The 11971-nt window shown below is 41.5% G+C and overlaps 1 protein-coding gene across 8 annotated transcripts in view; it reads right to left on the reverse strand.

Moving 5' to 3' along the window:
* Positions 1-11971, reverse strand: part of SPECC1 (sperm antigen with calponin homology and coiled-coil domains 1) — an 88272-nt gene that overhangs the window by 20057 nt on the left and 56244 nt on the right. For 5 of the 8 annotated variants that reach the window (XM_027690835.1, XM_027690836.1, XM_027690838.1 and 2 more), the window contains 6 exons: positions 11163-11370; positions 10439-10512; positions 9910-10088; positions 1827-1972; positions 1529-1629; positions 752-833 (listed from right to left, as the gene is read on the reverse strand). In XM_027690835.1, the coding sequence (XP_027546636.1) occupies positions 752-833; positions 1529-1629; positions 1827-1972; positions 9910-10088; positions 10439-10512; positions 11163-11370 (790 nt within the window). Of the gene's footprint in view, positions 1-751; positions 834-1528; positions 1630-1826; positions 1973-5085; positions 6412-7750; positions 7813-8980; positions 9346-9909; positions 10089-10438; positions 10513-11162; positions 11371-11971 lie in introns of those variants that run through there. The other 3 variants (XM_027690841.1, XM_027690842.1, XM_027690840.1) reach the window with 3 other exon arrangements.

The following is an 11971-nucleotide window of genomic DNA, read 5'->3' on the forward strand; positions in this document are numbered from 1 at the left end:
TTAGTAAACTATTGCAGAAAATCCAGTCTACCAATGAAGAAATTGCAATGGATATTTTTTGTCCCTCCCTGCAGTTTAACTACAGGAATATAACATTTCATCTGTCCTTAAAAATTCAAGAATCTGTTGTTAATAGTTTTGATTCCAATGCAGCAACTACATCAGGACTAGATAATCAAAATAAAGGGCCCTAGAGAAAATGGGAAACAAACACTGGTAGAAAAGAATATTAAATGACAAGAGAACAAAAGCAAAGTGTGAAATAAAAACAAACTCATCTCTTGAGAACTCTCAAAACAAACTATTTCGAGCCCAAATATGACTGCTCCTAAAACACTCACATTGGTATCTGAAATGTTTGATGTATTTCAAATGAAGCTCAACTTAAAAACAAATAAAGCCTCAAAAGACAGTGCTCTGGACTTCTTCCAGATACATACATGTTGAGCAAAATCCAATCCTCTCCAGTTCCACAGCATGGATTAGAGAGGTGCCATGGATTCTTTGGAATAAAGAAGGCAAGTTTGTGTTGGCAAACTGCAATAAATCAGCTATTTTCTAGTTATGATCAAGATGCGAATGCAAACACAATAAAATTAATAAGCTCTCTAAAACAAAGACACTGAAGACCCTTTTTCATGTTTTCTTTGACCATATGAGAAGAGGAAAAATATCCTGGCGGAGGCCAAGAGTTAATGACAAGCTTTAGCTGATAAAAAGAGGCGACATCTATACATTTACTACAACTTACCTGCAAGAGGAAGGTCTGACAGATCTGCATGTCTGGCAATGCCCTTGCTGGCTGGCTTGGCATTGTTATACACAGAATGTCTCTGTGAAACAAAGGTGCAAAAGATTAATAAAAAAATACTTGCCATCAAGCTTAAATAGGTGAGCAGAAAGAAGAAGTTTCTGCTATCTCAAGATCACAAAGCAGGCGAAGGGATACAGAAACCTTTCATCAGGGTATCAGCTGTACCTAGAGCTGGAGAAACAACTGTGAAAAATAAAGGGACAAAGGGACAGCATTTTTAGCTGGTAATATATTGGTTCCTGAACTATTTCCCACTTCTATTTGTATCATTTTTTTCTCTTGTCAAACACACCCTTAGTTTCACAAATCAAAAGTAAGGATGCCTGTTCCTAATCTTAACTCCATTCCCAGCACCCTGAATCATATGTTAGAAGGAAACTCACTATCTCATTTCTCTCAACTCATGTGCCAGCTCCTTAGTTTAATGTGATGTTCCTTGTGACTCACTCCCAATAACTGAAACCTGTTTTCTGGTCAAGGGTGATAAAAGTTCAGAATTGTATCCCAAAGAGTTCACATCCGTCCACTGAGACCTCTAAGCTGAGGTCAAGACAAACTCACTTTGATCCTTTTTGTTAGTACTACAGCATTTGATGTTTCACAGCAAACAAACAGATGGGTTTCCCCTTCCTCCTGTCAGTGCTGAAACCAGGTCACGTTGGAGCAACACTGTGTCCACCTCTTTTAAAACTATGAGGATGGAAAGGACTGTACCTGCATTGGGGACACAGCAGCTGCTGGGGCTGTCCTCACTGGAATTCCACTGAGAGGGCTCCTGGGGACCTTGTGAACTGGGATATTTTGTCCAGTGCTACCTGCAAGGAAAAGACATGGAAACATTTGGATTTCAAACCCAACTATCTCATCAGACCAGGGAACCATGGCGTAGTGACACCCCAGGGAGAGTATTTATGTACCAAGCACTGACAGAAAACATCCATTCAGAAGCAAGAAGCAGCCACCTGCTCACTGCTAGAAATTTTTTTTAATACAAAACACAGTGTTCAAATACCTGAGCATCCCAAGTCAAATGACTTTATCAGTGACTTCACAGTGGCTGCAGACTCTGGCGGGGTGGGAGATGCTCTGCTAAGGCAGACCCCTTGCCAGCGGTTCGCTGTCTCCGACTCCAGAGATTCCACCTCTTCAGCTGTCAGCCTGCAAGGCAGAAACCACATCCAAGTCAGGGGCAACAGGAAGTGCAAGCAGAGATTAAAGATCTTCATAGTGAAGCAAATCCAACGATGTGCATCTCTTACTGCAGTGCCCAGAACGTGGACCACTCCTTGGAATATCCGTGTCCTTGTCTTGCAGTGCCTGGTAAATGTTACATCACTGAGTCTAACAAACTTTTCTGCACTGTTGACCATTTCATCCCCCTTCCAAATCCTCATAGGATGGAGGATTATCATAGAAAAAAAAAGCAGTTTGTTTAGTAATCATCAATAATTAACTGAAAATGGGCTTTCAGTAGAGCACAGGTGCCAAGGGGCTACTGTGGTCCTCAGTTTATAATGAGGAAAGTCACCAAAGAGGAAGATGTTATTTTATACTGGTTTTAACTGGTGTGACCACTGCTGGAATAACTGTTACCAGTTAAAATACCGTAATTGAAAATAAAATAAGTAATTGTACAGAGTTCAGATAAAAGGCATAAAATATACTTCAGAATAAAAACTCTGACTTATCAATGACATCTGCTGAATAAGTGAACCTTCAATCACAACCTGTAAGTAGTTACATGGGGAAGAGAACTGTTAAGTGCTTCATCCTAGTAGACACAAGAATGCCAAAATCCAATGGCTGGAATGAAGAAAGAAAAACTCAAAACAGAAATAAGTTTTATATTTTAACAGGAAGGATAATTAAGTTACTTCATTGAAAAGACATTTTGAAGTCGAGATTAGGTGCTGGACTTACAGGAGTTCATCCAGGAAAGACCACAGCTGTGTTAAATAGCAAATACAATCATAGAGGGAAAGTGTTACTTCTAGTCCTGTATTTTACAGATCCAACTGACATTGCTCAGTGTTGATACTGTACTTACCTGGCAGCTCTCAGGTAAACTTTGAGTGTAATTACCTAGCTTTAGTTTAGGAAAGCTGCAAGCAGATAATTAAGTCTAGCCATGTAAAAAGAGATTATTTGTACTTTACTTTCCCGATCTCCCACCTGCTCAGAACCTGCATGTGAGCTGCTGATCTGCAGGTTCTGAGGTATCACCACATTGTCCTGTTTTTATGTTACACACCAAGAGCTACATGAACACAAAACCAGAAATGATTCCATAAGAAGGCTGGAGGAGTCCATCCATAAAGTGCCTTTGGGGTTGAATAACTCCTGTGAGCTAAAAATAGAAGCCAGAGCCTTATTCTTTCCCTTTAGCCATCAGAGTCTATAAAATGCAAAGGGCTAAAGGGTGTCAATGAATAAGAGAATAAGAGTGACTCAAGTTTCTATTTCTGGCAGAGCTTAAGGAGGTGCTGTCTTTAAGCAGACATTGGCTATTTCTTTGCTAATTCATTCAAGCTCCTTGTGTGCCAGGGGAGCCTGCAGAGGCAGATGGCCAGAGAAAAAGCCATTTCAATTCCATTCTCCATTTAATCCAATAAAGAGGAAAGGCAGATTGGATAAGATTCACAGAGCTCTGAGGGAGCCAGTGTTTTGCTTTTAAGTTTTAGCCTTTAAATTTTGTTCTGTTGCTTCATAAAGCATAACCAACAAATCAGCAGGTGACAGCTTAGTTACACAACCCACAAAAGCTAAAGGAGTCCTGCTCCTAGTAAAGTATGGAGGAAGGATAAATTTCTGCCTCAAGATTCCAAACCACCCAATGCAATCTATTACACTTTCAAGAGTTATATAGGTCACTGTACAAGAGTTCTAATTATCCAGGTAAAAAGGGTATGCACAAGGTTTGTGGAGCATATGAGTAAGAAACAAATGGTTAAATGCCCGTAGGCCAAGTGGTAAACCTCAAGAATAAAGCAAGGCAGAGGTATGCTGTAGGCAGCCATCACTTCACTGGTTAGTACTGAACTCTGAGAATAGCTCAGACATCACAGATTAGCCTCCTCAGCCTAGCCTTTGACTGCAAAAGGATGCAAACATGTTAAATAAACTTAGAGTAACCAGGCCAGTCCCTGTGCTGTGCCACAGAAGAGTCCACTGAGAATTCACGTGCCATTATTCTGCCATTGTACAGAGTAATTGTGGAGATCTGAGTGCTGGAGCTACAAGTAGTTTCTATTTTGTCAGGATGCTTCCTGTAATCTTCAGTCTGTATATTTGTAATAGGCAGCCTGAAACAACCTCCTTGATTAAACACAATCACAACAGAAAACTGAGGCCTCTGCAAACCTTGCAATCTGTAAACCTTGGCAGAGAAGGCAGGAAACATAGTGCTGAGATCCATTTGCTTCAACTAAAACCACACAAGCCAGCCAACAAGCAACGGAGAGCTATGAAATTTGGTGAGCACCTTTCAACTTTAAAAAGAAATCTGTATGGTAAGGGGATGCATGTATGTGTACAGATATGGGTTTCTTAATAGAGAAGCAGAAGAGTAAGAGCTTAACTTGCAGTAGGAAACTAATTCAGGGGGACAGTATAGGAGAGCACAAATTAGAAAGATTAATGACAAGCCATGACTTCAAACCCAAAATGACTCCTCCTTATACACAGAATTTATTCAGCTTAGCAGAGCTTAGGCCATCCAAGAGGACTACACAAGCTCTGCTACAGAAGTGACGGATTTGAGCTAAATGTCATCTACTGCTGTATGCTTTCCTTGAAACAAGAATGAATGGTTTACACAGACAAATGCTGCAAGTGCAGCTGGCTGAAGTGGAGCAGCTCCAGGAGGAAGCAGAGCACTGTGGCCACAAAGGAATTCAAACGTGCAGCCCCTTTCACAAAACCACTGCCGAGTTCCCTTCATTCACTGGTGAGAGAAGTAGATGCAGGGAGCTTTTCTCTATTAGCAAGAGTTAAGTCTCCTTGTTTTCTCGGTTTGAAATACGTGGACAACTGACTAACAACAAGGTGAAAGTCCTTCTGTGCTTAATGTATAGATTTTTGGCAAACTCAGCCTTCACGTGTTTGTGAAATTTCTATACTGCTCCAATGGCTTTGCTACAGGTGGCCAAGGACCACAGGACCATATTTGCAGAAATAATTACTCCACAATCTAGTCTTTTGTCACAGTTCCTGTCATTCTTGTGACTCCTCCTGAACTCCAAGGGACACAAAGTAGAGACACAACAGCTACCGATGCACAGAAGAGAGGCCAAGGGCAGGCAGCAGACAATTCCAGACACTTAAACATTTATTTGGCACTTCAATATATATTTCTTAAACATAAAAACCAACATTCAACAGCTGCCAGCACAGAAAAGAAAGAAAGGCAACACAAGTGTGCATGTAGGCATACACTCCAGCAGCACGGCACAAAGGTGGAGGCCACGCCAAAGCCAGGACATCCCACAGGATTCTCTGCTAGCTCAGCCTGCTCCAAGACCAGGCCCTTGCTAGGTCTTCACATCCAGAAGGAAAGGACAGAAATCCCACAGCCAAAACATGAAATTCCAGTCCTGGAATGAATCCTGACAGTCTCCTGATAGAGATGGTGACTTCTGAGTTTTTCCTTAGCATCCAAAGAAAACTCTCTCCAGGTGTCTCCAGTTGCAAAGCTGAACTTCAAGATCTCCCTGATCATCATATACTTCACCTGAGTTAAAGGCATGAGAACAACTCCCTTCTGAGAGGGTATTTACTAGGGGCTTGATATGTTCAATTCTTTTCCTTCTGATCTCTCCATCTGCAGTTCTTACGGCCAGGACAAACCTCTCACGGAACATTCTCTGTGAAGGTCAGAGCAGGACACGCTCCGTGGGCACCACCCCTCCCTAACACACCACCGGGTCAGATGTGCCACCCAGTGGCGAGTGCCTTGTCAGTACAAGAGTAAAAATCTGAAACCATCAAAGCAGCTGATACTGAGCAACTTCATGTTTCTCTTCGGTTTTCCCGCTGGATTTCAGTGACCTATCGCCGAGTTTCTGTGCCTGTACATATGATCTGTACTGGTACATGTGTTTAGGCACACAGAGATAAATCACAGAATATAATACCATATGGAGAACTCATGTGTATGCCCATTAAATTTTACAAATTAGACATATGCACTCAGTTTTATTTTTGCTTAAGCTTAAAACGGCACGTTCAAATGTCTGTTTCAAGGAAAACAGCTCCAAAAAAATCTCTCAGTTATTTCAGATCCCCAAATCTCTGTGATTACTTCTTATGGCTTAGTTGGCTTTAGACTAATTCAGAACTTCTTCTGCCTCATGGAGTCTTCTGGAGAGAGAAGCCTTCTGAAACAAAGAGAGAGGCTCTTGCCCATGGGGAAGAGGTGGACCTGAGCATTCACACTTTGCAATACACTTGACTTTTGCAGGGTAATAAAAAAACCAGAGGTGCTTTCTCAAATTGAAACTTCCCTTTTTCAGCTGCGAGTTGAAGGCAAGTCCTGCAGTGTCTCACAGGCCTGGCTGTGCATCCCTTCAGGGCTGTGTTAGCTGGTAGAGATCAGGCACCTAGGGAGAGACAGACAACATTTGGGGAAGTCATAAACCAACACAATGCCCACCTTGAGGTACAGTTCTTCATTTTACATCATCCCATAAATAAAGGGGAGAGGGGAAAATGCCCATGGTGTTGATAGGACAGCTAAAGGAGTGCCTTAACACTCCATTAACTTGGCTCTGGGACGTGATGAGCAACAACAATACAAAATACAAAATAAAAACCCTCAATCTATGTTGGGCAGAAAGGAAGAAATAAATTTAAATAATTTATTTAAGCCAGGGAATCAATTTTGAAGGACAGGGATGGCAGTGTTCCTGGCTTTCTCTCCTCTAGTCAGTTAGGACTATTCATTCAAAATGGGTACATGAACCCATCCCAGGCAACCAGAGTTGCTCTACCTCAGCCACAGTTTCTGTTTCAGAAACATTGAAGGGGATGGAATAATCTCATCCAGTGGAAAAAAAAACACCAAGAACTCCCTAACAAACCCCCAAAACCCCCACCAAACAACTCTGAGTCACTAACTAGAGCCAACCAACACTCCTTCAAAGGACCCTGCTCTGAAGTTCTCGTTACTCTGAGAGCAGAATGAACTATCAAACCTCTGTAAGACAGAACAGCTGCAAACACAGGCACAAATGAGCAGCACATCAGCACATACAGACTGACAGCAGGGTTTAATACACAGAGTACAAGCTCATTTCCAGGAGAAAAGCATGTGACACTGCCATGCTGTGGCATTTGAGACTTCAGGAAGAAAAACAGAAGCAAATTAGTGGGATACATCACAACCTTCAGTTTAGGCTTCCGTTTGAAGATCTGGTTAATTTTTTTATTAGAAATTCTAAGAAGTCACTCATTTAATTACAGATTTAACTTCTCTGTTTTCTAAGTACTACTCCCAGCCCAACTGTCCTCCCTCCATGTTCTGGGTTCGAGGCACAATGTTCTAGTGCCAAAATCATTTTGAAAACTTGAAGGGAAAGAGTTAAAGCAAGACCTTGAAACTTTTACTCAGGATCTTATCCTGTCTGGTCTTGAAAACCTCCAAGGATGGAGACTAACTTCAATTTTCACTACCTGTGAGAAGACAGTTACGCAACAGTGGATTGTTTTACATTTTACTGCAGAGAAATAATATTAATTATGATGTAAAGTATCATAGAAGGCTGTCTGAAGCATGGGTGAAACAATTTTTAGGTTTCAATCAATACTACCTTGGGATAAGCTAACTCTTTTCTTCCTTATTCCATTTGGCTGATGCTGGTCCAACCTCCCCCCCCAACATTCTTAGTCATAGAATTAGACATTTAATCTGTGTTAGAGATGCCTTTGGGAGGCTCTTACCTTCATTCAGATGAACTTTGATGACCTCATCAGGATTTTTTCTGCAAGTTCTTTGGCTGTTCCTAAACCAAAAATGACTTTTTGTCTGATTAGAAGAATGTAACGGTGAAATCAAACTTGGAGGCAGGAACTCAGGCAGCCACAGGCAAACATTAAAATGGCAGGATGTCATAGGAGATAAATTGGCTTCAAGATGAATTTATGAGGTGGAGTCTAATGACCCTCAAGAGATGGCTGAGATTTTGCCAAAAACCTTTGAGTAGCAAGCTCTTTGGAAGGTACGTTTTCCAATAAGAGCTTAAAAATCAGACAGGAAACTTTCACTAGGGACTGTCAGATACTCAGCTGAGCGTGCAGCTGCTCAGCATTAGCAAACAGGAGGGATACTTTACAGACTGTGTTAAGGTATCATGCTACAAACTGTTTCCACCAGTGCTGAGCATGCATCAAAATCACCACAGGTACCAGAATCGACTGCTGATTCTGAGCAGTGGCATTTGAGGAAGCTGACTAAAAAGCAATGATGAGAATACCCCCAGACCTTCCTGGGTGACAGAAGCTGAGGTGATGGGGAAGACAGTGACCTCAGGAATGCAGAAATATGTGGGAGTGTAGAACTGGCTCTCAGCAGGAGCTTTGGTGACTTCAGGAATTTGTTTCATAAGTCAGTAGAGCTTTAAAATGTCAGTGCTTAGCTGCTGATCACTGCTTTGTTTAGACAATGACTTACATGGGCTTCATTTTGTTCTCCATACCACTCAGTACAGAAATTTTGCACACTCCGAGTCGAATTAGTTTTACTGACAGATGCAAAATTTGGTTTGAATACCTGTCTTTGAAAGAGAATAAACATTGCCCACTGCAGACAGCATATCTAGCTCCATGACCAATGCAATACTCAAAGCAAGCTATACAGAGAGTCAACATGACACAGAGACAGACAGATCTGTGTGTGTGACAGAGAGGGAGACAAATGCCAAAACTGACATAATTAAATACATGTCTGTGTATCTCCTTCTGGAACTACATATGTATGGATTCCATGTTTCCAATTTAAAAAGCAGTATTTGAAGCTGAGGCTTCCAGTGCAGCCACATTCCTTAAACGTGGAAGATGAACATCCCAGTTTGCAAATTAGCAGGTCATCTTCTATTCATTTTAAGTACTATCAAATACATCTTCAGATTAAAAACTAAAAGAATAAAGATGGGAAGCTATATGAATATGACTCCCCATCCTGATATAGGGACTCTGCTTTAAACGAGAGAAATTTCATTAGGAACAAATTAGGAATGGAAACAGAGCCCAGAACTTAAGTACTGTCTGGTAATCATTTTGTCTGAATTCATAGTCTGTAATAGCTTTTTTTTGCATCCACTTGGGACTCTGATAATGAAACTGGAGCTTAAATACATTCCTTTATTTTCTGAAATGAAGTATTTCTGTTTCTTCAATCCAGGAATTCTGATCCATACACCTCCGCACAAAAGCTCTCCCATGTTTTTAGTCCCATCTACTGCACAGCTGCTGTGGAAACTCCTGAATGGAAAACAGTGAGCAAATATGTGCAACATAAAGCTGGACTGTTACTCCACCTGAAAGAAATGACAGGATTCACTATGTTCTTGTGGCCATTCTGCCAGCGGCCATAAATTTACCAGGAGAGAGATTAAATGGAAAAATCTAAAGAATTAAAATTGACTTGGCACACATTTCTGATATGCAGTACAACTGCTTGTGTTATTTTGTCTTTCTTCATTGACTTCTCTCAGGTCAAGTTGTTCTCTTCTGGATGTTCCATGGAATATCTGTGCCCAACCCATCTTTCCACAGATGCTTTAATACAGCTGCACAGAGAGCTATGAAGGCAACAAAACACAGGGCAGTACCAGACTGAGAACAAAACTATCAGAGGATACTGGCAATTGTTATTAATTAGTATTTGCTGATTAAAACCTTCACAGCCTTGTTGACAGAACTAGGCTGTCAAAGAGAAAGAGAACAGAAACATCTTAGAATAAGAGACAACAAAATCTGCCAGAAGAATTACAGACAGACAACATGCACGTCCAAGCCAGTGACTAGTTATTGACAAAGCACTGTTTGCATGCATGTTAGCACTCACAGAGATCACATCTCAGCCTTGGTAAATAACCAACCTGTTGCTGCCCTTCACTTCATCCAGCTCCTTTTGCAGCCTGGCACTCTTCTCCTCTTCCTCCTGCAGCTTCCTCTTTACCACACGGAGCTCCTGCTGAGCTTCACACTTAATGTCGTTGGCCACGACCACTGCAGTCTGCAGGTCAGCCTGGAAACGCCTCCACTCCTCTGCATCTTCCTGCAAAGAGCAGTTACAACCCCAAAGTGTTTGCTGTTAAAATGCACCCACTTGAGCTGAGCACTTTAGTTACTGATCTCTCTCTCAGTCATCACGAGCGACCAGGATTTCACCACAACTCAAGATGGTGCTGAGGTCAAACTGAACATTTGCCTCTTTATAGTACTGCAAACATTGCCATGGAAGCTGATTCTAAGCCTTCCACTCCAATGGAAGTACAAAGAGAACAGAATGTAGAAAGGATGTAGAAAGAAATTTCTACACTTGTTCTAGGAAAACACAACACTTCTCTTATATCTAGTACTGCAATAAAAGCTCAGCTTAGCTCTGTCCTGGAGTTTAAGCCTTACCTTCATTTGCTTAGACAGAGCCTTCAGCTGCCTCTCTGTATCCTGTTTTTGTTCTTCCAGCTTCATTGCTTTACCTAAGACAGTAAAAAGGAAAAGATTATTAAACACATAAGGGCAACAGTGAAAGTGAAAAAGGGAGGGCAGAGCAGCTGATTTGGTTTTGCTTCTAGTTATGCCACTAAATAGACTAAACTGAGATTAGGATACTGTGTCAACAGATCAGGAATGGAATCAACAGTAGATTTGTTACTCAAACATCTCTGAACTACATTGTTATTTTCAGGTATTAAACCAGACTGAAATTTAGAGAATCCCACGTGGATTCACTTACTCAGCACACACACATCCCCCAAGCACTTGAGGGAACACTAAAATATGGAACAGGCCACTCGTTCCACCAGGTGGCAGCTCCTCGTCCAAAACATGACAGCAACCTCGACTTTACTGCTCTTCCTTGTGTTTTTCCCTAAAAGCTCTTTAAAAGGCCAATAATTCCAATTTCTAGAATGGGCAATACTTCCTTCACTGAAGAACAGGGCTTGGAGACTGTCTCTAATATTATATCTATAGCACTAACTGTTAAAATAGTACTTTTGTGCATGAACAGAAGGGAACAGCCAAAATTGGAATACTTGTAAAGGACATGCTTCCTCCTCCCTGTTGCAGCCATAACTGAGCCCCCCGAATAAGTTAATTTAAATCCTTTTTTTTGAGCTCCACCTACTTTCTAAGTCACTGATGAGCTGGTTATTGTGAAGTTTTATAGCACGATGTTGTTCCACCTGGTCTTCCAACTCGAAAATGGTCTCCTTCAGGTTTTTTATATCTGCTTCATTCTCTGATGTTTTTTCCTGCAGCTTCTGGCTGGTTCTGCTCAGTTGCTCAGCCTGCCGGTCACACACCTCCTTCAGCTGACCACACTCATTCTCAGCCTGGAAGGGAAGAAACAAAGCTGCAAGTCTGTCTTTATTCCTTAAGAGATATCACTCATTAGAGGCTTTACTGGGCATCTCATGGACTTCAGAATTGAACCTGTGTTCTAAGCATTGTGTACATGAAGCAGCCTCAGGAAACACAGATGAGCTACGAATGTCAGTTTTCTTTCCTGGTAATGAAGGTGATAAAACGAGATGCTGCAAAGGAAATTAAATTTTCTATATGATGACCATAATTCCAAACCAGTCTCTGTACTTAATGAACAGAGAGGAATTATATTCCCAGAAAGTTCCCCATCTATTTATGTATCACATTATGAAAGTGATACCACTGCCTTAGGGCCAAGATCATGATCAGTTCACCCACACCAACAATTTGCTGCTTCTACCATGCGCATTTTCAATGGACTGTGAAAACACACACAGCAGAGCCAGCTACTGCAGATAAGTATATTTCTGGATATAGGACATCTGGAATTACTGAAGGGGGAATCTGCTGCACTTCAGTTTGTTGGCTCAGGCCCACAGATCAATGCTTCCAGGTTCGGGGGGAGCTCTCTGAGTATGAAAAAGGTGCAGGCTGCCAATTCAGTGAGCA

Source organism: Neopelma chrysocephalum, unplaced genomic scaffold, assembly GCF_003984885.1.
Source record: "Neopelma chrysocephalum unplaced genomic scaffold, ASM398488v2 Primary Assembly neopelma1_82, whole genome shotgun sequence".
In the NCBI taxonomy this organism is placed as follows: Eukaryota; Metazoa; Chordata; class Aves; order Passeriformes; family Pipridae; genus Neopelma; species Neopelma chrysocephalum.